Source organism: Triturus cristatus, chromosome 3_2 (genome assembly GCF_964204655.1).
Source record: "Triturus cristatus chromosome 3_2, aTriCri1.1, whole genome shotgun sequence".
Classification (NCBI taxonomy): Eukaryota; Metazoa; Chordata; class Amphibia; order Caudata; family Salamandridae; genus Triturus; species Triturus cristatus.
The window spans coordinates 1102458132-1102483576 of NC_140584.1; the positions used below are offsets into that span (position 1 = coordinate 1102458132).

General features: G+C 47.5%; 1 protein-coding gene across 1 annotated transcript in view; it reads left to right on the forward strand.

The window, feature by feature from the left end:
* SLC13A5 (solute carrier family 13 member 5) overlaps positions 1–25445 on the forward strand; it is a 321734-nt gene that overhangs the window by 70603 nt on the left and 225686 nt on the right. Inside the window, exon 2 of the mRNA XM_085649894.1 lies at positions 24903–25007. Coding sequence (XP_085506020.1) covers positions 24906–25007 — 102 coding nt within the window. The 5' untranslated portion in view covers positions 24903–24905. The remainder of the gene's footprint in view (positions 1–24902; positions 25008–25445) is intronic.

Here is a 25445-nt window from a genome sequence, read left to right on the forward strand (position 1 = left end):
GAGAGTTGAGCTATGCAGGGAGATCAAATCTAAGCGTCCAAGCCTGCTTTAAGCATGTTAAAAGACAAAGGAAAAAGATCTGTCTTGCAAGAATGTATTTCTTGCACGCAAGTAATATTAAAAGAAATTTAAATGATAAATAAAAAATATAAAATGAAAGGAGTGAGTGGTCCATTCGCCCTGGTACTGCAGTGCACTCAAGGCACAAGTCCTAAAAAAAGAGGTGGGGGACTAACCAAGTTAGACTGTATGCAAGTGACATCATGTGCATGACTTCGCAGGTGACATCACCGCATCACAGGAAGTGACGTCACAGCCCATGACCTCACAGGCAGTGAAATCACAAGCTGAGACATCAGAAAGTAACACCTCACACACGAGCTATGAAGGTCTATCATGAGTACATTTGAGCGCATTATAAGATCTCACAAATTAGATTTTGCGTCTGGGTTGTGCCAAAAAAGTGACACAACCAAAACCAAAATGTGGGCTCAATTTTGACATTTTTTTGTTAACTCTTCCACAAAGAAATTGGCAACACGGAGAAACGTAGCAGTAAATCTATTCTGCTTAACTGGTTACAAAGTCTGTATTTTAAAATATCTTATGAGTTGAAGGTACCTGCTGCTTAGATCGTTGTGTGCCAGGTAAATCTCAGGAAAAATTAAAATGGTAAGATAACTTTGGAGGTTAGCACATTTGCTGGAGAGACCTGTGTTTTCTCTAGTCCCAGTTTTGAACCATTCATTCATTCATTCATTCATTCATTAACCTTATTCCATCTAATTAAAACATAGATCATAAATGTACAATACAGGTTAAAAATAACGGTACATAAGTAAAAATAGCAATGTGGAGACCACATCAGAAGCACTTCAACCCTGGCACTATCAGGAGAGGGGATTAATTAAAACCACTAATAGATGGGTTAGTCACTAGAAGCTTCACTCAAGGTCCGCCAAGGTAGCCAGTTACCTACTTATCTAAGCAACAGTACAAATAACGTGTCTGAATTCAGATTATCCTTTCTTCCAATATATTCCCAAAAAGTGTTTAAAACAAAGGGTATCTAACATTAATTATGGACAATACAGCCATCACATTGAAACCCCTAGGACCGGTACTAATTGCCTTATAAAAAAAAAGGTATATATTTTAAAAGTTATGACATGACCTCTGGATCAAGGGGAAAGTTAGCACATTTGCACAACTTTAAGACAAGTATGATATGGCACTCACAGATTTGTTTCGCTATCTTCAAATTAAACATGCACTCATGGCCACCAATCCAACAGACACTACCCTCCCAGAGGCCTCTCTAGGGGGGGATAGGATGCTAACGGAACGTATCGATAAAAGAGCCATATCTCTAACCTACTGAAAAATATTTAACAACCAAACAGACCCCACACGGAGTCTCCATGAAAAATGGCAGGCCAACATTGGAGAACTAGATGACACTGACAGGCAGGAAGCCCTAGAGTCCCCGCGAGAGGTGGCAATACCCTCAGGACTACCATGAATGTAACTCAAAGTGCTCCACAGGACATATCTATCCAGGGTTATATTAGGCAAAGTAGGGAAGGCTGACACCCAGCTCTGCTTGCGACAATGTGGGACCGTAGGTACATTCTATCATACGATATAGGAGTGCCCAGATATTAAATCATACTGGGAAGCAATCATGAACACAATAGGACAGGTCAGCGGGGCTCTGGTACCACCAGAAGCGAAACAATGTCTCCTGAACATAAGAGAAGCCACAGACCTCAATCGCAAGGCCCAAGACTGTGCGACACTAGGCATGACGATAGCAAAACGCAACATTGCCAAACACTAGGGGGCGCAGAATGCACCAGCATATGTAGAATGGTGCAATGCCATGGACTGGGCCATGGTGGCTAAAAAAAGGCAGTACATGTAAATAGAGGGTGTCCCACGACGTGAGATCGGGTGTGGGGAGAGTGGAACAAATTTAGAGGGAATATTTGTACACTGCCACCAGGAGAACTTTTGCCGGATGACAGCTAAAGAAACCCTGTACCAGATACTGGAGAAATTAACAATGGCAATCACGTGAGAAATGTGCTTGGATGCTAGAGAAATCAGTTGTGGTGCAAAAGCTCGAATTTTTGCATACATGTATCTAACTGTATATGGGATGTTAGGTGCCCGGAGCCTAATGCCTCATTTCAGCACATGCTATGGGATTGCCCGACACTCCACAGCTACTGGGACAAAGTCCATACCACACTTATGATGGTCACGGGACTCCCAGACCTATACACATGGGAGGCTAGTGCCCTTGGAATCTGCAAACGCCGCTAAAACATGAAAGTAGAAATGCGCTTTGTGTCCTTGGTGCTCCTCCTGGTGAAACGGTGCATCACTATGCATTGGAAAGCACCAGGAGGCCCTCCCCTGGCGGCATGGGTGGGTGCTGTTAAGAAATGGGGCGCAGCTGAAGAGGGAATACTCCGCACGGAAGAGGTTAAAAAGATTCGTAAACATCCCATTTCTTTGCCTTGGGCCATGTTACTCCACTTCTTCACACAAGAAACACTGCTGACACCGGGATCCCAGTCTACCGGTTATCCGGGGGCGCTTGTGGCCGCCGCGGCTGCCCGGGGCGACTTGGGGAGGGTCAGGTCGCCCGGCGGGTCGTAACTGGCAGCCGCGAGCGGACTATAACTATGTCTCCATGGAGGTGACCTCCGGTACTCTCTCCCCCTCCCCCCCGCCTGCGCATGCCTGCCCAGCCACCTGCCACATTGCACCAACCAGGCGATCACCCCCAAACTGCAGCAGTGTGCGACACAGTGTACCTCAGTTCTACACCCTGAGTTTGTTCAAGGTTATATTAATGCTGGAATATCACTACCACTACAGTATAGTGCTAGCAGAGAGAGCACGCCTCACATCCCAGCGTCCACCAAAGGCTGCCTCGCGTGGGCGCTGACAGTACCCCACCACTTATCCCTTAGACCCATCATCGACTCTGAGGCTACGCAAGAGATTATAGACCATGATGTTACCTACCCTCATGCCAAGATGTAAATTGAATGTGAAATTTCTCGTGTCTACAAATGCCATTGTGATGTATGTGAAGACAAAAAATGCCAATAAAGATATTTAAAAAAAAAAATATGGGCTGTTGTTACAAGTTGTACACTCAATAAAAAGAGTTAAAAAAAAAAGTTATGACAATTCCACCCTCAAAGTTTTCTCTTCTTAGCTTCAATAGAGTGCTGAGTGGTAAATTATACAAATCAATTGGCCTCTTAGAGCATCTTCGGTTTCTTAGCTAATCACAGGTTCATCCTTCTCATACAAGCCCAAAGGAATATGGCTAACGAGGAACATATAAATAAATCATTCAATTTTTAGGGAAGATACAGAGCGGGCGGCATTAAAATTAATTATGAACAATACGGTCATCACGTTAAAACCCCTAAAACAAGTACCAATTACCTTATAAAAACATTTAATTTATAACAGTTTCGCTCTCAGCAAAATGTCCTCTTATTAACTTCATAAAGTGCTGAGTAATACATTGTGCGCGTCAGTTAGCGTCTTAGAGCGTCTGTGTTTTCTCAGTTAAACACAGTTTCCTCCTACTCATACAGGCCCAAAGAAATATGGCTAACGAAAAACATAAACATATAAGTGGGTTATTACGTTTTTTGAGAAAGTACAGAGCAGGGTGGCCTTGGTGAAAATTATGGCATCGTAAAAGAGATAAAATATATTTTGATCTTTGTTCCTTATAAAAACCACAAAAGAAAAATAAATGGAGCTCAGACTGCTCGGATTTATTATTGCATGGGCAGTTTGTTAGTTCGGTAAAAAGAAACCTCTTCGAGGGGGAATCCAACATCAAAGGCTCTAAGGGGCATATTATCAAGACAGGCGATAAAATTATCGCCACTTTAGCGGCAGAAAACTGCCGCTAAAACAGCGATAATGGGCTTGATAATATGCTCTATGGAATTCCAATTGAAGCCCATGTTCTGGTGTGAAGGACATCTAACCTGAGCTTCAATTGGAATTCCATAGAGCATATTATCAAGCCCATTATCGCCGTTTTAGCAGCAGTCTTCTGCCGCTAAAGCGGCGATTATTTTATCGCCTGTCTTGATAATATGCCCCTAAATTCGTTCCGAGCCTCATCAGGATAAATCTATGCTGTGGATTCCTAACCCTTTCTAGATACAAGTACTCTACCTCTGTTAGAGGCAGGGTAATTTGGTATAACATTACTGATGCTTTCACATAATTCTTTTCCTTTCTTTCATATTTTGCCTTCGATAAAAATATGGCTGTTACTCTCCTTTTCGAGAAGTTCAAGCAAGAACTGGGGTTAGTGAATAGTTCAGCTAGTCCTAATGAAGTCAGAGTGGTCCTTACATACTGCAAATATGTGGTTTTGTGTACATTATCCAATTGCCAACAATTTTTTATTATAGTTTGGGTTTGGTTAACCGTATCCCTTCTCCAAATTGAATGCCATAGCAGAATGGGTGCAGGCCTTATGGTATCAGTCACGTATGGTAAACCAAGGTCTAGATGGCAAAGATAATTGGAGCAAGAGCCAGGAAGGGACATGACCTTCTTAAAGAATCTATGCTCTAGCTTTTGCAGAGAGTCTATAGGCACCATACCCCACACATCGCGGCGGAGATGGTCCTAGCACTGTAAACCTTTTTTATGGATTCAATTGGTTTTGATCCCAATTTTTCAATGAAACAAACAATGGCTGGCATACTTCTCTCCATTACTAAAGCCCTGTTTTCCACCACATTTGACCAGGGCTGTTTTTTTATCGAACTATACCCCTAGATAGGGAAAGCTATCGACCACATCCAATCTTTGGCTCCCTATATAAAAAGATGCCAGTCAGAGAAACCTTTCGCATTTAAATAAGTGAATGCCACTCTCAGGTATGCTCAAAAGTTTGTTAACATATCTTTTAATGAAAGCCTTATGGTTACATTGAACTAATGGCATGCCATTTTTCATGTAGATATGAAAAATGAAAAATAACCAGAGAATCCTGTTGCTAAACGCTGACTGAAGTTTTTACGATAGAGACACTCGAGCTGCAAATAATACAACGCTGTCCAGGTATAATTACCAGTGAACGACCATACAGAGAAAGCTAATATATAAACAAGGGAGCTAAAAATATCGATGTTTTTAAATATATGTCTTTATACATCCTTATTTTAGAAAACCAACAGTGCTGCAAAAAGAACGTAGGGGCATATCAACAAGGGCTTTATCTCTGCTTTTTTGGCTTTAAAAGCCAAAAAAGCAGAGATAAAACTAGCGCCCTATCAACAACAGGGTGCTAACATGCAAATTTGCATGTTAGCACCCTTTTACTCTACGCTTCCCCTTGCATCTCTAATGAGATGCAAAGGGGGCGTTCCAGAGTAAAATAATAGGAGAAATGTCGCTAAGCGACATTTCTCCTATTATCAAGAATATCGCTAACCCTGTTAGAGACAAAACAAGCAGCGCTAACCGCGGTTAACGCTGCTTTTTTACGTCTGGTATTTTTCTGATTTAGCCATGATATCCTATGGAAGGAGGATATCATGGCTAAGTTTGTCTGTCCCCATCAACAAGGTAATGTGAGATTATCGCTGGGTTTCCAGCGATAATCTCACGTTAGCCACTTAGCACCAGGATTTTTATTGCTATTGAGATAAGCATTGCTAATAGCACGCTATCTCAGCGATAAAAATCAGCGCTAGCCGGCGATAATTATCCGAGCGCTAAGTGCGCTCAGCGATAATTATCGCCGGTTGTTGTTGATATGCCCCTAAGAGCCCTGACGAGAGTCCATTTATTTAATATAAGAGACTCGAAACGCGTTGGCTTTACCACGACACAGAATATGAACACGGAGGAATTATAGAATTGGTTCAGTCTATATATAGAAGTAAAGTCCTATGTATTATGACACTAATGTTTTTTCCCCTAGTTCTTTCTTAATTGAAATGATGAATTCTGTAACATCAGGTAGTATGTACATATTAAATAATTTGGTTGTGATACTAAAAGGCAACACAAGAAAATCATGATAATAGGATGTTTTGTTTATTATTTTATCACTTATGTTTGTTCATATTGTGTATTATATACTCAATATTGTTGTTAAATGTCTTGTGAATCATTGTACAAAACACTTTTCTGTATATAGACTTTAATGTCTCTTCCGCTTTGAATATACTAAAAAGAGTTAAAAAGTTGAAGAATATGTACTAATAAAGTACCAGATCAAATGAAAATAATATAGTTTGGTCTAGCGGTAATTTAAAAATGCTAAGAATTATACAGGTCCTGGCCAATTTTTCCCTGTTACAGATATATATACAGCCCAGCCAGAACCTTGCCTGTTGGGCCTAACTCCCCTTGCTACCTAGTCTTGTGAAGGGTGGCACCCCTGTCATTAATCGAAAGATTTAGGTTTGTTTACCTTCAAGTCCAATGTTTTCATAAAATTCACATAAGCCGCTGTAAGGCATTGTAAAGCCACCCCAGTCCTAGCTATGAAAACTGCATCGTCTGCGTAAGCCACCATCGGGATTGTAAATGTGTTAAAAGAGGTGACAGCCGGTGTAGATCCTGCAAGTGCAGCCTCAACCCCATTTGTACAGATTGAGAATAAAAAAGGGGGCAAGGACGCAACCTTGACTAATGACCCTCATGATCTTGAAGGTTTGTGTGCATTCCCCATTTTTACGATAACGCATGCATGCCGTGGTTTGGGAATACAACTGGGGGATAAAATGTACTGTTACTGCATCAATACCCATTGCTTCCATTATACTCCACACTTTAGGATGGCTCACACAGTTGATGCCATGAAGGTCTGATCGTTCTTAGCTGTAGTGTATTTTGCAGTAGTCAGGCTCAAATCAGGCACTGGTCTATCGTCCCTCTACCCCTTTGGAAGCCATACTGGGCTGGAATCCGGATGTTTTCTCCCTTGCCCACTCTTCCAGCCTGTTTAACAGTAGGCGGCCCATCATCTTCAAGGTACTATCCAAAAGGGAGATAGGTCTATAATTCGGGGGTTTTCCTTTGTCTCCCTTTTTGTAAATTGGAACCATTATGCTGGTTTTTCAGGAGGCTAGGCGGCCAGACTTAGATGTAGCATTAAATACATGGTTAGTAGTGGGGCCGCAGGTCTTGGTGCTCTAGAAATAAATCAATAGGAACCTCATCTGGGCCCCGGGCCTTTGCACTGTAGCACTTACCCAACCCGTTTCCTATTACTTTGAGATCGAATAGCATGTACTCCATTGGGACTGGCACTGCTATTCCCCGGTCATTCGGGTGTTCACCTTTTGCCCCAAAACCACATTGGGAGATTTTACACTGGTCAAAGCAAGTTTAATTTCTCCAAGTAATTCCAGAAACAAGAGTGGCAATGAGTCAGGGCATAGCTTGAGATCCAGACACTTTAAAACCTTCTGCAACTTATTAAATGAAAAATGCAGGACAACTTTCGCCTTATCAATTTTGTCCCATTTTAATTGGTAGCCATTCTTTCTGGCCAAAATTGGCTTTGGTACCTTTACTGTTGCAGATGCACTGGCACCCTACCCAGTCATCAGTAAAAGAAGAATTGCATGGTCACTGAAGTTGGAAAATTTAGACTCCATTTGGGTAATCTTTCCTTAAAGGGGTTCGGAGGCTACTATGAAATCGATTGTGGACTCAGATTCATTTCGTATATAGGTCTTTACGAAGCCTTCTGTGTGTGAATCTACCTTATTAATTATTTCCAAAATTCTGGAGGATAATATGGCTGTTGCCATATTTGTGATGTTTAAAATGATAAATTGCATCACCCACCATGTCCACTAGACCACAGATGATGTCCATTGAGTGTTTACAAGGCTGGACATTAAAATCACCTACCCACAAAATATGAAGGCATTTTTTCAGCAGATCTCCACTGTTTGTGTTAATCTCCTTTTCCAATGAAACCACCACCGATGACATGTTCCCACCATCATTATTGTTATAAATGTTTATCAGAAGCTAGTCCCAATCCCCTTTCCCTTCCATTAACAAAAAATGGAAGTAGGGACATGGGCTCTCAAATTTTTTCATCCTAATGGGCAATGTATTCGATATTAAAGTCAAAGAACCACCTCTAGCTCTACCTGACAGAGATGGACTTGCTTCCTTTTGAAATGATCGATACCCGTCTAAAGATATGGGGTCTATTGCCCACGTCTCCTGTAAACATAGTATGTCCTCATTCTGGCAAAGAGATTTCCACTGTACATTACCTACTTAGGCCAATGCCTGCAGCATTCCAGGTTGCTAGTTTTACTCCTGATTTACATTCCCCCATGAACACCTCTGGTGGCATGCTCCTCTTTGCTTTGTTGACTCATTATCGTCAACCAAGTTGTAATTTGGGTCACCAGGGCACAGTCAATGGAAAGACTCTAGATCTGTCAAAGGGACAAAGAGATGCTCTACCCTTATCCCTGTTCTAACAGAGCTAATGAGGCCTAAGTTGGAAAAGGGGGTAGGACAGGCCATACCAATAAGGCCTCTCATGGGCTCTAATGTTGATTGTAAAGTGGATCTATAAAAATAATACAGTGGGAACACAGGAAGCTGGGTACCAGGTAGAAAGGCATTTGAAAATTCCCTAAGCAAATTCCTGGCCACAAATTGGTCGTTGAAACTAATGACTACACATTCGCCCCTTACCTCTTTTAAGGAGCGACATACCCACCCCACTCTCTTTGCCATAATAATATGTCTTTCCATGCCACCGATCCTTCTTACATGGCTTCTAGCATGGGTAGTCAGCCAGTAGAGGGCTTTATCCACTTCCCTTTGACCCTCTCTCAGCTCTAAAACATTTTGGGGAACCAAGAAGAACAGTGAGACGGCTGGGGGGAGATCTAATGTTTGATACCGTTTTCTACTTTGCCCTGCTGCTCCCTTATCTGTCAACAAAACCACACCCATCTCTCTTTCCCCCTGTTTTCGTTTTCACTTAGATTAACATGTGGTCTTGATAACCCCATTATTTTATCCCATGCAAGGGTCGAGGAGGGTTGGGGGGTTTGGATAGAAAAACTGGGGCCATCTGCGGGCCGGGTAGATTAGGTAGGTTCGACGCAATTTCCCCCCTGTGGTGTTCCCTTGTGCTTGCTGGGCTTTCCCTGGTGCTGGATATGATAGGATGTGCAGACCCCTTTCCCGCATAATCCTGCCTTAAATGAGGGTATCTAGGCTTTCTTCAATCCTCATTAATCTACGTAACAGTGGTTAGAGCAACGCAGAGACCATGTTTTCTAATCTTATGCATAAGTCCTCATTTTTCATCAGCACGGTGTATTTAACGACCGGGGTGGGATCTTAGATCTCTGCCCCTTCAATAGTTCTGGTCATTCTAGGGGCCTTCAAGTTCTTTATCTTCAGGTTCCCTCCACCTCTTTTCCTCTAAACCACTGGCTCTATTTTTGAGGCTCATAGTAAAGAGGACCCAGCTTCATGCAAATATACTGAGGGACAACTAGAGGGTACACAGCAGTCCTCCCTCCCAGCTAACACAAGCCGATCCTCGGGGAGGGGTACTAGCGAGTCCATACCTCCTGCCCTCCTCAAATGAAAGACGGCGATCTGTCAACTCATCTCCTGTGACAGAACATTAGCTACCCTAAACAAACAAGCATTTACAATGCAATGGTCTCGGCAATATTATAGGTAGAGCTATTGGTATTGCTCATTTTTTTTATCATTTTTGTATCGCTAAATAAATGGCATTGTCATTAGCTTTTTTTTTGCATATGTGATACCTATTGAATTAGCAGAGAGGTAGTGAGATAGAGAGAGAGTGAGGTATTGAAAGAGAGCGAGGTAGTGAGAGAGAGTGAGGTAGATAGAGAGTGAGGTAGATAGAGAGTGAGGTAGTGAAAGAGTGAGGTAGTGAGGTAGTGAGGGAGAGGGATGTTGCAAGGTAGTGATATATAAGCATAGAGTGATGTTGTGACCCCCTCACCGTGGACGTGAAAAAAAGATCTTCACTTGTGGCCACTACCTTTGGAGGGACTCCTTTGTGGTGCATACAGCCTCGAAGTAGCTGAGCTGATCATAAGATACATTCATGATTCATCACCTGCTCGTTGCCTGAAAGTGCGGGCAGTGGGGCTCCGCCGCCGGGCAGGATGGGTGAAGGGCAGAGCTCAGACTCTAAATGTAGCAGGTCTGCAGTGATAAAACTGCTGCACGGGCAGCTGCCGCCAAGTATTATCAGCTGCGAGACATTTTTTCAAGCGTCAATAAATACAAGTATATTACAAAGAATTTGATATAACGTTTCTAATCACGTGGTATAGTTATTTCACAGTTTCATAAATACAGAACTGAAGCACGTTCACAATAAGTTACCACAAAGTCATTGTTGTTGCTCAGTCATCTTCTGCAGCTAACAACCATTGATAAAGCCAACAGTCTGGGCTTGTTTTAATATGTGCAGGCCGGTTCAAGTGCACGCCTGTTCTATTATACATCTGGATGCAATTACAGAAAGAGGCACTGTGACATATGGCCCTATTTCGCGTACCAGTGCATTCTACTCTTAGCACGCACCGCACGCTTATTAAATCATACGTGACTAGGGCGGCATTCTCTGTGGTTTTTACTGATCTGTTTAAAATATTGTATATCATACATCCACGTAACGTTTATTAAATATTTAACGACCGGCATGTGGCACTTTAGAAAGCCTCTCCCTTCGAGGTACGGTACAGTATGGCCAACTGTCTCTTGCATATAGCGCACATAGCCCTAGCGCGCTTAACAACACCATAGGTGAGCAGGCAGGCTGACTCACTTTAGGTTTTAAATGTCCAAATCTATTACATTTAATTCAACCTACTTAATGTAGCAGTGTCCCAGCGGCAGAAAAGAAAGCAACTTTAAGCTGCTTTTGTCTGCGCCTGACCCCCAGTATGCTTTCAAAGCAGTAGCAAAGGCAATGACATGTAGCACTAACGTCAAATCTATTGACTTTGCCAGTGCTTGTTAGGACAGGCAGCGAAATGCCTCTCCCTTTCCTGTCTTGATTGAAAGAGTTGAGTCTGTGGCTTCAAGGATTTATTTTGAGCCGTGGCATCATCGCAATTTCTGAGTTTTAGATTCCCGTTGATAATCCTGAACAAAAAAATGTTAACATCATTGGATTTGAAATCCGATGTGATATCCCTCCGAGGCATTCTATTTCAGGCCCGGGCTTGTGTTCGCTGTCAGGACGTCACGCTATCTAGATAAGATCATCCAGCGTGGCCGGTGTTTCACAAGCAGCTTCCTCCCTGGGCCCTGCCTACCCAAGAGGCTGCCAGGGCTGGGGGGCTGCTCTCAGCTGTCCCTGCGCCCCACATCAGACTCAAATCCCGGTCCATGTTCGTTTTCCATCTCTCCCTTGTTTATAGCAATCTCAGAGGCACGCCCAGGACATAGGGCATTAGACCCGACCATCAGGCCACGCCCCTAAACTTCATGTAGCCAATAGCAAACATCCATGAGGCACACACAGGCCCCATTAAACTAATACGTTAGGATGTCATTAGCTCCATTGTATGTTTTCATCCTCCTGTGCATATTAGTTGTTTCCCCCGACTTTGATTTTTCTCCTTGAAGTTCCTCTATCTGTTGTCTTTTTTTAAAAATCTATCCACACCTTATAACTCCCATCTAATTCATTTTTGTAAAGCCACAGACCAACTGATCGTCACTAGCCCCACACAAGAACACCAGACCTTCTTGACTCAGGTCAGTGTCGACCCCAGGTTTTCACTGGGGCTTGCAGACTCCAAAAGCGTTACAGGACGATGACCTGGGAGAAGCGTGCTACACAGATGCTGGTAACAGGACATGGTGGCCACAGGCTGACTCGCAAAGCCCCATAGAGCGAACCAGTGTTTTTCCCGTTCCCTGATCCGGCTGCGCTTTGCTGAAGTTTCCCTTTGTAGAGCTGTAAGACAATCTTAATAGTAATTATTCCATTTTGTAAAGTGCGGACATATCTCTGGGGCAGAGTCGTAGCTAGAGCTTGTGGCGCCCGGGGCTATCCCTCAGATTGCCGCCCCCGGGGGGTGGGGGGGTGTTGCTGGGGAAAACGACGGCGAGCACTTGAAAGAGGTCCAATTGACACGTAAGATCGCTGCTAATAGTTACCTCGATCATGCAAGTTACAGGACACGGTCCAAGGCTACACAGTTGAATACACTATATAAGGGCTACAGTATATATTAGCTTCCAGTGTAGTAGGGTAATGTTTAAAAAAACAAATCCTCTACTCAATTTGTTTGACACCAGGGTTATATTAATGTAGAGCGGGAACAATGGGGTGCTGCAGGATGTTCACTGCAAGATGATCTAAGTCAGCGGTGGCCATCAATAGGCGGCTGGGCCAGCATGGCTTGATGCATGATACAGTTTCAGATTATGTGCATAGTATACATTTACATGCCGCAAATCTAAATAGGACTCATTTACATATCAGTTACTTTGAAAATATGGCAGGAATCTGGAGCTGCATTGGCCGCACCTGCTCTAAGCTTTAGTTCAGAAGCTGCACATCTCTGCAAATCAGAGGTCTCCTTCAGGGGCAAAACACAATCCTCTGTGGCGCAGGGTGGCCCCAAACCTTTTAGGGGGCCCCCATTCAGCCCAAAGCCTATGAATACTTATGAGATATTGGGGACTTGGGGCCCCTTATCACAATCTGGAGGGGTACCCCATCATTTTGTGTTACGCCACTGGTGTCCTTAGGGTTCATGTTGATGTCCGATTTTTCATGGTATCGGCCAGTCACTGAAATGAAGACAGTGGTTGGTGACTGTTATCACGTCTTCATCGCCCTAGCAAGATTCTTTTGACCAACTTTATTTAGTTATATTTCATTATTTTAAACAATGGTTATTTCAGAGCGTCCTGCTTTATAGATTGCGGTGGTAGTGTCCCCTGCGGATGTCTCACATGCCCTCCTAGGATGAGTTTACAGCATTTCTTTCTGATGGCCAATTAAGACGCTCAGCTGAAGTGCGCTGGCCAACAAGAGGCAAGGGGAGGTGATTTTTGTTTTTAGTTCACTCCCTGTCCAAGGGAGTTTCAACTTAATAGTGCCCCATTCGCCATTGAAAAGGCAGACCTTAATACAACCCCCCCCCTTCAATTAGTATTTTGGGACTGTGATGTCATGTGACGTCTCACTATGACAGAGAGGAGAAACCTTATGCCAGAGGTGCCACTGGAATTATTAGACTCTGCGTCCTAGAATTATTCCACAAAAATATGGATTTGCTGCACTTTCCACATAATCCGCCATCTGCTATATAAATTGCAGATCTCTACATAAAACGTTTCTAGCTCAGATGCAACATAAGTTGGTGCCATACAGTTTCCAGCTGTAGAAGGTCATTTCATTGACCGGATGCCACCAGCGCTAAAGCTGGCCCTGAGCAGCACAGTCTGTGCAGGAAAACTTTTTGTGGTGCATCATCAGCTCTGCGGTCAGGGCATGAGGCCGCCTCCTTGTTGACAGGTATGTTGAGACGTACAAATGACAGGACACGGACTGCTTTGCTAACCATCCAAGTGCCAGAGGCATGCGTTTTTAGCTTTTCCCTAACCTGCACACATCACCATGCGCTAAACCAAAGCAATCCTGGTGGGCAGGGGTAACATCGGGCAGATCACGACCAACCCCTCCTTGAGTGTCACACACGTCCCACTACAATTAATTGCAGGACAGCTCTAATACCAGTATTCGAATGCACCCCCTCATTTGTAATTCTGTCACACTCTATTCCCATTCCAGAATAACCAACAATAAGGTGTGATGAGATGTTGCAATGCAGATACATAGCATGAGCACAGCTTAAAACCATCAAAACATGGTGAAACAGATCAATAAGTCGTCACAGGTCCTTGAACGGCCCAGTGTAGCTTCTGAGAACCTGATGAAACCAGGATTGGCAAAGAAAATAGACCTGGCCTTGAAAAGCGTGAACATTTTTTTTAATGTCTTTTTTTCTAAACATTTGCAATATCCAAAAATAAATTGCCAAATGTATTAAAACGTGAAAATGAAGCAGTGTCTCAGCAGCCTTGACATACCTCCCCTGATACTGAAGTGCCATCCTTTTCAGGCGGCGAAGCACATACGAGCAGATAAAGTGCTGTCACTCACAGTGCACATCGCCAAAGATATCCAGTTGACTGACGCATTGAGCCCATACCACGGTGGGCGGAAGTAAATCTGACTGACAGTATGAACAGACCAATGGATGAACTGGGGGAACCGAAAGCCCTGTATTTATTTTTTCATTACGTTTGGGATAACATTAGGCGTCTCTAGGCCAGACCTAAGCACATTGACTACAAAATTATAGGCTCAGAAACGAAGACTGACAAAATCTCGACCACATGTAAATATCTCCCGACAAAAAGTCGACTTGCTTCTAAGCACACCATCAAACAGTTACCTCACCCCCCGAACCTGATAATACTGAAGTTTAAGATTAACCCAGTCTTACAAGAAATGGAAAGAAAGTGAGTTTTATTGCACTTATACGTTTTATGCCTGCTAATACCGTCGCTCATTTGCAAGGTAAACTGCTCACCTTTCAGTTTCTTGCATATGAAGCTCCCCTCACATTCCACAAACAGTGCTCTTGCGGCGGAGGAAGCTTTCTGCAGGTTTTAAATGTCCCGTCTTCGCAAGCACGCCCGGCGCAGTCAACCTTGCAGAAGTTAATTCTGCGTGCGACGGGACTATTCTAGGTGGTCGTGGCGTGGCGTGCGTGCGCTGCACGCTGCAGGCATTAGTTGCAAGTAGCAGGTGCACTTCAAACGGGGCCCGTTGCGGCGGCCTTTATAATTTATTTGGGGACACTTCTGTAACGACTGACAGTAGTGTCAGTCAGTGCGTGTCCCCAAATAAATTATAAAGGCTGCCGGAACGGGCCACCAGTGCCGCGCGGCCGCCGCCTCCAAAATGGTGCCGCCTGGGGCGGACCGCCCCTGCTGCACCCCCCTAGCTACGCCGCTGCTCTGGGGGCCGTCGGGGAGTTTAAGTGAGCTGTAGCCCACAGTCACATGATGCTGAGCTGCAGCAGGGGATCGAACCGTGAACCCCGCGCCCTGGAGTCAGCCGCTCTGGCTGCTGCGCCACGCCTCTCATGTTGTTTTGCCATGCGCAGCCTCCATCTTTAGAGTTAGGACATGGGTTTGCAGGGCTGCAGTGAATTGGATTTCCTGTCTGCAATACAAAATACAACCCTTGAAAAGAAGCTCACACCGCAACTTAGTGCTGTGACTCCCTAAGGAATCAATATCTTAAACTGGGCCAGGGAGCTCGCGAAAATGTGAAATTGGTGGCACGCGCTCCTTTCAGACTGGGTGCTGCTGTTAATCTTTCTGCTTATTCCCCTCCCCCCCGTGTGAATCTTTAAAAATAGATAAACGTTGCTCAGTCCTGGGCAGACACCTAAAAGGTGAACTGCTAGAGAAGAGAGAACGAAACGCACGGGTTGAAGCTTCGCACAGAGAAGATGTGTTGTTAATAAAAGCTTCCTTTTCTGCCGCGCCTGTGCCCTGACTCCCCAAGACCCACGTGTTTTGATAAGCATTTTTTGTCTCCCACGAGAGGTGCCTTTTGGAACGCTTGCCGCCCCCTCTGCTTCCTCCGTACCTTCCTTCCTGGCCTTCAAATGAGCTTAACGATTTTGCATCTTGCACCAACCTAAGGCGTTGTGTTTTTTGTTCACATGTGTTGAAGTAACAGCTGGCATGTCGCAAGCCCAGGCCTCTTTGTCTGCCTCGGTGCGGAGTGCGGGTCCTCGACGCACAACAGCAAAGAAGATCCTCGCGGCCAGACGATAGCAAACAAATGGCGGATAGAAGCTTCTAAACTTTTTCGGATTCGGGGGCGTGTTCCTGCTGTTCTAAAAAGGGCGTGGCTAAAAAGTGGAAAGAACAGCACGGAACACGCCCCCGAATCTGAAAAAGACGGAGCTTATTTGGAGGGACGGCTCTCTCCTCCAATGGCTGGCCTCCGTTTGGGAAGCCAGCCAATGGAGGAGAGGCAAAAAGAGAGGCGGGCTAAATAGCCACTCTCAGAAACATCAGATCTCCGGACTTCCGGTTCTGCCTTCGGCAGACCGGTAGTCCTCGACCTAAAAAGAATCAAGGGTATTGACTATCTCCCCCCCTGGCTGTTGGTTCATCACCTTTCGCTCACCTTTTAGGCTGGTCCTGGTCGTAAACTCCCCCAAGATGCACGGCTTAGAGTGGGCCCCAGCCCAGACTCCTCCGGGTGATGAGGGGCGTGGACGGGCCCGCCCTGAGCCCGGGCATGTCCCCGCATGCAACCTGCACCGCAGGCAGGCGTCTCGCTTATGAGCGCGTTCTGCTGCAGGGGAAGATGGGAACTGCTGTCCACCAGCGGAGCCCAGTCTCTGCGGCACGGCTTCTCTCCCCTCCAGGCAAGGCACAGGATTGTTGGTGGACACACTAGCCGCGGGCAGTTGTTGTGCTTATGAGCGCGTTCTGCTGGAGGGGAAGATGGGAACTGTAGTCCCCCAGTGGAGTCCAGTATCTGCGGCATGGCTTCTCTCCCCTCCAGGCAAGGCACAGGATCGTTGGCGGTGCACTTGTCACTGCAGCTCGAAGGTCTTTGATCCACGACCCAGGATTCCTTGATCTGCTACACGGGTCCAGGGGTCTGGCTGATCCCGTCCGGTTGCTAATTAAATGTTGTACTGGGTCCTGTCAGACCACTCTGTAGTGAGCCACCCGGCTCATACTATACAGTGTGTCCACATCAACTCCCTGGGCCGGGCACGGACTGGGGAGTATAAATAAAGTGTGATGTCAGCGCTCGTGGCTGACAGCACGTTACCAGCAAAGGGTGTGGTCGTGCCTCTGTTTTACTCCCAGTACCAGCAGGCCCCCAATTCACCCATAGTGCTCCTGAGCCCCTAGGCCGCCCCAGTAGCTCCACCATCACATTGGCCATGAGGCGGGTAAGCGGCCCGCGAGTTGCCCTTGCAATGCATCTCCGCGTTGATGGCGCGCGCACGAAGGCAGTAGGACGGGCGCACCTGGTGCTCCTGGCCGGAGGCCGTACTGTGGCAGCGCGCTGCCTTGGAGAGAGTGAAAGCGGTGTCGCAGAGCAAAAGGCGACAGCTCCAGCATCACGGTGAGGCGTTGAAGGAGAGTGAAGGCCCTAAGGGGGGTGTGCGCACGTGGAGCGCACTACCGCGTGTGGCCAGGAGGCCGGGGTGAGCGGTGCTGTGACGGGCAGGCGTGCTGGCAGCAGTGTAGAGCCACAAGCCGCGGCGGTCTGCCACGTTTCACTGTGCGAGGCAGTGCACCAGCACGGTGCAGAAGAGTGCTTCCTGGCCACCAGATAAGAAGAGGGTGACTCCCAGGGAGCACAGGGAGTGTATCCAGGCCCAAGAAGAAGGTGCCCCAGGCCCAGCAAGAAGTAGAAGGTGTATCCAGGAAGAAGGTGTATCCAGGCCCAGCAAGAAGGTGCCCCAGGGGAAGCAGTGTGTGTGGGCCAGGGCAAGTAAAGGTAGCCCATCCTGCTCCTAGGCCAATGAGAGCAGCAAGCACTGAGGAGGCACAGGTGTGAGGGGGTAGCCAGGGACCCTGACACTCAGAGAACACCTGGGCAAGGGTCAAACAGTCACAGGAAGATGTTGGTGCAGGACGAAGGAGGAGATCCAGGGCCAGAGGAAAGCGATTCACACATGTCGCTGAAGGCGCTAGCACCATTCAGCCAGCTAGCGGATCCGGCGATGGCAGCCCCGCGGTGGCGCAAGTGGATAGGGCAGTTGGTGAACTACTTCATCGCAGCGCGAGAGACCGACGGCGCAGTGAAATGCTCCAAGATGGTGCAAATGGGGGGTGAGGAACTATATGAGTTGTACCAGGACTTACCAGACACAGGGGATAAAAATGACTACGACAAGGCCGTGAGGGCACAGAATCACTACTTCGACCCTCAGGTCAATCCCGACTGAGCATTATAAACTGCGTCAGGCCAAGCAAAAGGAGGAGGAGTCTGTTGACATGTTCCTTGCGCGGCTGAGAAAACTCGCAAGCTCCTGTGTGGGAATCGACCGTCAATTCGAGATTCGAGCGCAGCTAATACTGGGGTGCAAGTCATCGGAGTTGCGCAAACTCATACTGCGTCAACCAGGAATTTCCCTTGATGATATTCTGGTGCTGGGAAGGGTGCATGAGTTGGCCGATGCGAGGGCTGGAGTGATGGAGTCTGCATTGGTAAAGCAATCCACATCCACACAACCGTTGTACCTTGCACCTATCAATCAAGAGAGGGTGGATGCCATCTGCGCAGGAAGAGGTCGGGGAAGAGGCGGTGCAGGCAGAACCGGTGACAGAGCGGGGAGGAAAGGATGTGGTAATTGTGGACTGGAGAGTCATCCACCTAAGGGGGGTCCGGCGCAAGGCAAGCAGTGTTGAGGTGCAACAAATTTGGACACTTTGCGAAAGTGTGCATGTGCGCAGCACGTCCATCGATGGCAGGAGGTAGACAGAAGATGCCAGGGACGAGCAAGCAGGTGGTGCACAAGGCGGAGGTGATGGACGAGGTGGAGAGCATGTGTAGAAGAATGAATGTCATGGAGGACGATGAGGAAGATGACGTGTTTGTGATCTCACACACAGGGGAGATGCACACGAGGAAAAGACCACCGCCAATGTGCCAGCTCTGGATTGGAGACAATAACATCAGGGTGTTAATTGACACGGGAGTGTCCATCAACATTCTAGACGCCACCCAATATGAGCGCCTTGTGCCTAAACCGACGCTCCTCAAGACGAAAGCCAAGATTTTCACGTATGGGGGGGATGTTCCCATTCCCCTCCAGGAGGTGATCGAGGTGGAGGTCACCCACAGAACCAGATCTGCAACTACACGATTTCACGTGACCCGGGATAGTGCGGGCTCCCTGTTAGGCTGCCACTCAGTGGAAGATCTGGGCAGGGAATATTCGCCAGACAAATTCATCAGTCCCACGCAGAACACGTAATGGCGGAGTTCCCGGAGCTGTTCAGCGGTTTGGGATGCCTAAAGGGGGTCGAGGTCAAACTCCACATAGATGACACGATCAAGCCAGTAACCTTCAGACATTGAAGGGTGCCATTCCGTCTGAGACCTTTGGTGGAGGAAGAATTGTACCGGCTGGAACGCAATGGAGTGATCGAGAAGGTGTCGGGGCCCACTCTAAGGGTGCCTTTACTGGTAATCACGCCTAAAGTAAAGCAACCGTATGGCATTTGTCTATGCGTAGATATGAGGTTGCCGAACAAAGCGATCAGGAGGGAGTGCCATATCACGCCCATTTTGACGAGATAGTGTCTGACATCAACGGCGCCAAGTGGTTCTCCAAGGAGGACTTAAACTCGGGATATCACCAACTTGTCTTGGAAGTAAAGAGCCGCTACATTAAAACATTTTCCACCCATGTGGGGCTCAAACGTTTCAAACTACTCAGTTTCGGGGTGTCATTGGCAGCTGAGGTCTTTTAGGATGCCATCAGGGAAGCGTTGTCAGGCCTGGTGGGTGTCATAAACGTCAATGATGATATCCTGATCTTTTCCGACTCCTTGGAAGAACACCACACACGCCTGAAGGCGACTATGCAATGGCTTGTGTGTGGAGCAGGGGCTAACTTTGCACAAAGAGAAATGTTAGTTCTACACTAACGAGGTCGAGTTCTTCGGCTACAGGTTCTCTACTCAAGGACTGCAAGTGGATCCTGCCAAGGTTGAGGCCATTCGGGCAGCGGCGACGCCCCAAAACCAGTTGGAGGTGCGGAGCTTCCTGGACATGGCCAATTATTGTGGCTGGCTTATCCCGCATTTGGCAATGATCCCAGAGCCGCTCAGAGCGCTAACGAAGAAGGATGCAAGGTGGCAGTGGTCCAGTGTGGAGGCGTGAGCGTTCATGGAAATAAAAGGGGCTCTACTGCATGGTGCAACAGTGGCGTACTTCAAACCGGGACAACCAACGGAGGTAGTCGTGGATGCCAGCCCTGTAGGGCTGGGGGCGGTGCTCCTGCAGCAAGACCAGAGGGAAGAGTGGGTGCCAATCGCATACGCCAGTCGTGCCCTCACAGCTGTAGAAACAAGATATGCCCAGATTGAGAGGGAGGCTCTTGCAATCCGGTGGACTTGCCAACATTTTGATATATATCTGTGTGGACAGTTTCAAGGTGGTGACTGACTACAAACCACTGGTACCCCTGTTTGGAGGAACGCCCAGGAATGGGCCACCACGGATTGAGAGGTGGGCGGTGCAGATCCAGCACTACCAGTTTGAAGTCGTGTACCGTCCAGGGGCGAACAATCCGGCAGACTTTATATCGAGACACCCGTTGGCTATCAATCCGGGGGCACCTCTGGAAGTGGACAAAGGTACAGAGTCATTCATCAAGCAAGTCGTTGATGCTGCCTGTCCACGGGCCCTGTCGATTGAAGAGATTGTGGTGGCTACCGGAGATGACGCGTGCCTCCAGGCTGTCAAGGAGACGCTGTACAACCATCAGTGGAAGACATTCCTTCAGGGATCCGGGCTACTGACAGAGGAGGAACGAGAAGCGAGGCTCGGATTGTGGCAATGTAGAGAAGAGCTGAGTGAGGTGTGTGAAGGGGTCATCCAAAGGGGAGCACGCATGGTGATTCCATCCAAACTGTGGAAGAGAACGGTGGATCTCGCCCACCAGGAACACCAGGGAATTGAGAAAACGAAGGCTCACATCAGATCGAAGGTGTGGTTCCCGGGCGTTGATCGCCTGGTGGAAGAGAAAGTAAGGGGATGCCATGCGTGCCTAAAAACAGTAGCGGAGCCACCCACCCTGCCAGTGATCACAGAAATACCTAGCACTATGCCTTAGGCTAACATCAGCCTGGACTTTGGGAGCTTCCCGGACGGGAGGCACAGGGTAGTCATGATGGACATATTCCCTGTCGAAGAAGTGGTGAGCTCAACGTCATTTGAGGGGCTGAAGCCAATTCTGGAAAAGACATTTGCTCTACTGGGAATGCCCGAAGAGGTCCGCACAGACAACGGGCCTCCCTTCCAGGGGAAGGAATTCCGAGAGTACATGGAACTCAACAACATCCGGCATAGGAAAATAACACCCCAGTGGCCCCAAGCGCACGGAGACGTTGAGAGGTTCATGAGGACAGTGAACAAGGCTCTCCGGATTGGAGTGGACCAGGAAGAAGACCTCGAGGGGTGCTTGCACAGATTCTTACGTGCATACCAGCAGACCCCGCATTGCACGACGGGGTATCCTCCCAGTGATCTACTAATGCAGCGAGCCGTGAGAGACGTAGTCCCTGCGACCAAGCAGTGGGTGCCAGGGGTACTGGACAGTGGCCGGGCCTAGGCCAAATGCCAGCATACCAACGACAAGGCCAGCCAGAAGAGATGAGCTCGACACCGTGATATATGTCCCGAAGATCAGGTGGTTGTGAAAGACAGGCATCCAGACTGGAAGTTCAGGACGCCGTTCAAAAAGAAACCATGGGAGGTGTTCCAGGGACAAGGGTCGATGATCATGGCATGGTGAAGAGAGCGCCAGATTGCCAGAAATGCATAATGGTTTAAGAAAGTGGCTACACCAATGGTGGATACGACGGGAGAGATGGAGTCGAGAAATGCCAGGCGGTCATCTACGGTGGAGACTCAGACCGGAGCACCAGAGGCCGAGGCCAGCACGCCAGGGCTGGAGGAATCCCCAGAGGAAGGAGAGGGGTCCAGTGATGTGGTGACCGATACTGAAGGGGATCAGCGAGCAGAGGAAAGCAGCACCCCAAGAAGAGGATGCCCGTACCGGCTGAGAGACAATTCCCAGCCTAGTCAAAGGCTGAGAGACTTTTTGTGTTGAAGTTTGTTGTGTTTATTATGTTAGTTTGTTCTGTTGTCTTCTTTATTTTAGTTTGTTGTTTAAACACCCATTGGTTGGATGGGATGTAGTGATCCACCCGGCTCATACTATACACTATGTCCACATCAACTCCCTGGGCCAGGCACGGACCGGGGAGTATAAATAAAGGGTGACGTCAGCGCTCGTGGCTGTTGGCACGTTACAAGCAAAGAGTGTACCAGCAGTTCCCACCTTAACCCTTCGTGCCCCTGAGCCCCTAGCCCGTCCCAGTAGCTCCACCATCACACACTCCTACATCCATTGCTGGTTGGCCCATGGTCAGCTCTCTCTTGACAGTGGTCATTTAGGGTTGTTTTAAGAGGCTAAACCCAGTCTGTGATTGGTGACAGTGTTGAATCAAAGTAGCATAGAGGGTTAATGTGTCTCCTGCAAGCACATCATCTAACACACAAATGACAGATTTTTATTTAATGTAGTTAGGTAAGTGAGTTACTGCTTTTAACACAGAGATCATTTTGTTACTTGCTGTTCATACATTGTCATCCTTATAATATAGCAGTGAGCTATGAAGGACATGTGACTTCTACACCTTGTAACCCTCACTACCTTATGTAACACATCTTTTACATTGATTTACACATTTAAAGGATTTATTGTAAATGTATAATGTGTGCGTGTGATGCAAAGTGTTCCAACACCCTGCATTGGGAGGAGTAGCGCTATAGGAGAAATAAAACAAAATGGTGGTATTTAAATTGAAATTTGTGTAAATACTGGAACACACCAACATCTCTGACATTCCTACAGTGCATGCATATCTGTTATATACAGGGATTGAATAAGGTAAAACGCATGCCTCTCTTGAGTATTTGTGAAGTGACAACAAGCTGTGTGGCATTGATCCCCTGCCTTGCATTTGCATTTAGGTGTGTGTGTGTCAGGAGAGTGGAACAAAATGAGGCCTGGTAGCCCCTTAACTTCGGCCTTAGCTATGAGCCCAGGTGGATTCTGACAAGCTCCTTCCCCTCCTGCGCGTTCCTGCTGGAAAACCAACGCAATGTGCAGGCGCTGCTGCATGTGGAATTACACCAGGACAAGTTCAGCATATTTCAGTTGGGCCCACTTCTTGCAGGTTGGACGGCCCCACCCTGTGAAAATAGTGGGTGGACGCTGTGCACCATCGTGCACGCCGGGCTTGTGCCCTGGGTGCATTCCTTATAATGTGGTTGTGCACCTCATTATGCAAAATGTCCTCAATCGCAGATAACCAATGGATGCTGTGGACTGTCCCACTGTCCCAAACTGTGGGACAGATTTACAAGAAAGTGACGCATCTATAGAGATGCGTCACTTTCCTTGCGCCACCTGGAAAAATGCTTGTGCCATCATGGATGCGCCGTATTTACAATACGGCGCACCATGGCAGAAGAATTAACAGATGCGTCAGAAATTCTGTCGCATCTGTTGGGGCAAAAGTCACGTATTGCTGGAGTCGTGTCGCAAGCACGACGCAACTCCAGCAATGCATTTTGTGACCTATTCCCACTACACTGCGTCACTCCTTACGCCTGCTTTAAGCAGGCATAAGAATTTGACGCAGTGGGATCCTAGAAGTGGCGCAGTGAAATCTTGTAGATTTCACTGAGTCACTTTTACGAGGCCTTCCTGCGTGGGAACGCCCACCCTGCATACATTATACCGGACGCAGGTATAATGTGACGCAGGGCTTTACAACGTGACGCATCTCCCTAGATGCGTCACGTTGTAAATAGGGCGCATTGTTTGGGCCGCCGTTGAGTCCAAAAAAGTGACGCAATGGAGGCGCAAGGGGCTTGTAAATCTGCCCCTGTGTGTGTGGGTGTGAGGGGAGGCACTTGGATTGGCCAATGGATGAAGAGAGTTGGCTCTTTGTATGTATGTGTTTATTTTATTATCATTGTTTGGAAAACATGGGGCGGGAGAGATTTTAGGCCAGGCACAAATGGGCACTTCAGGCAACAGAGTACAGTAAATTTACACTACAGGAGCATATTAACAATTAGCCCAGGAACCTCTGTGGTAATAGCAGGAGCAGCATCTATGCAACCTCGTAAGTGAACCGCTTTAATGTACTTCTTTTGAATGTGATCACATAGGAGACATGCACAGTAACACTTATGCAGCAGCGCCACCTGCTGCCTTCTCTGCAACTTGCATCTAAGGAGACGTGTTTTACGTATGTTCTGTGTCTCTTTGGATGAGCGCTTATTGTTGCGACATCGGGTAACTAGGGAGCCTTGAACATGGACTAAGTTAGAGTTTACGCAGGGTGCGTTGTATCCAATGTTCAGAGAAGTCGGCACATCCTCTTGTGTGACCTTGTGAAAACACAAGAAACAAAGTGTTCCCTGTTAGGCAGGCGCTTTATCTATTTGTGGCACTACGTGCACGGTGGTGTGATGCCAGCTTCTACTCACAGCACGTTCCTCAGCCGGTCATTACTCTCGGTCACTGCACATGAACACAGGGCGCAGCCAGACATGCTCCCCCGCCTGTCCTTTGTCCGGGCCGGGCATTTCTGCTGCTCAGCAGTGGCTGGCAGGCTGGTAACTGATCTGCGGCTAGGCCTGCGGTTCCCCCGGGGTGGGGCCCGCGCTGGAGCGCTCCTCCTCTGGCGTTGGTCCTGCCCCTAGGTTGGACTATGAACTTTCTAAAAGTTTAAAAAGTTGTGTGTGATTTTAGAGGAGGTGCGTGTCTCCGTGCATCCCATCAGAGCACTGCAAGGACACGGGCCGAGCGCATCATGGTGCAGTCGGGCCGGGGGAGGGCAGCCCGTATTTAAGGCTCGGGTACCGCCAAGATTCGGGCACTCGCCTGCGGTCCCGGCCATCCTGCAGCCTTTCTGCCTCCGAGCCTTCACTGATCCCTGTTTTTGTGTCTCTTTAGAAGATGGCTTCGTATCTGAGACCCTTGCTCCGATTCAAGAGCTTCGTCCTCCTCTTCGTCACGCCGCTGCTGCTCCTGCCGCTGCCACTTGTCGTCCAGACCAAGGTGAGTGAACACATCCTGCGGACCAGAATGGGGAAATAAACTAGTTAGTGGTGCCAGCATGTTTTTACGCCCTTTCCGTTGCCTCCCATGTTATCACTTTGGGGGAACTGAGGCAGGGTGACCAGGATCACACAGTTTGAACAAGCCAACCGCGGAGTGTTGGCAGAGCCCCAACACAAGCAATGGACATTCCCCCATACTTGTGGCTGGGTGGCGAGAGCCTGTCAGAACTGGGGTGCAGAGGGCAACTTACATCCCTGGATCTGGTGCCACTGCACCTGTTGCACTAATGATAGCTTTGCCCGTAGACTCCCGCCAAGCTTAATTGCATGTTGGTTAAATGATAGCCCACCATGGGATCATTTTAGCACGATGTGTTAAAAACATATTTTCTTCCCTCAGCCATTTTTAAAGAATTTCATACTTTGCATTTTTTTT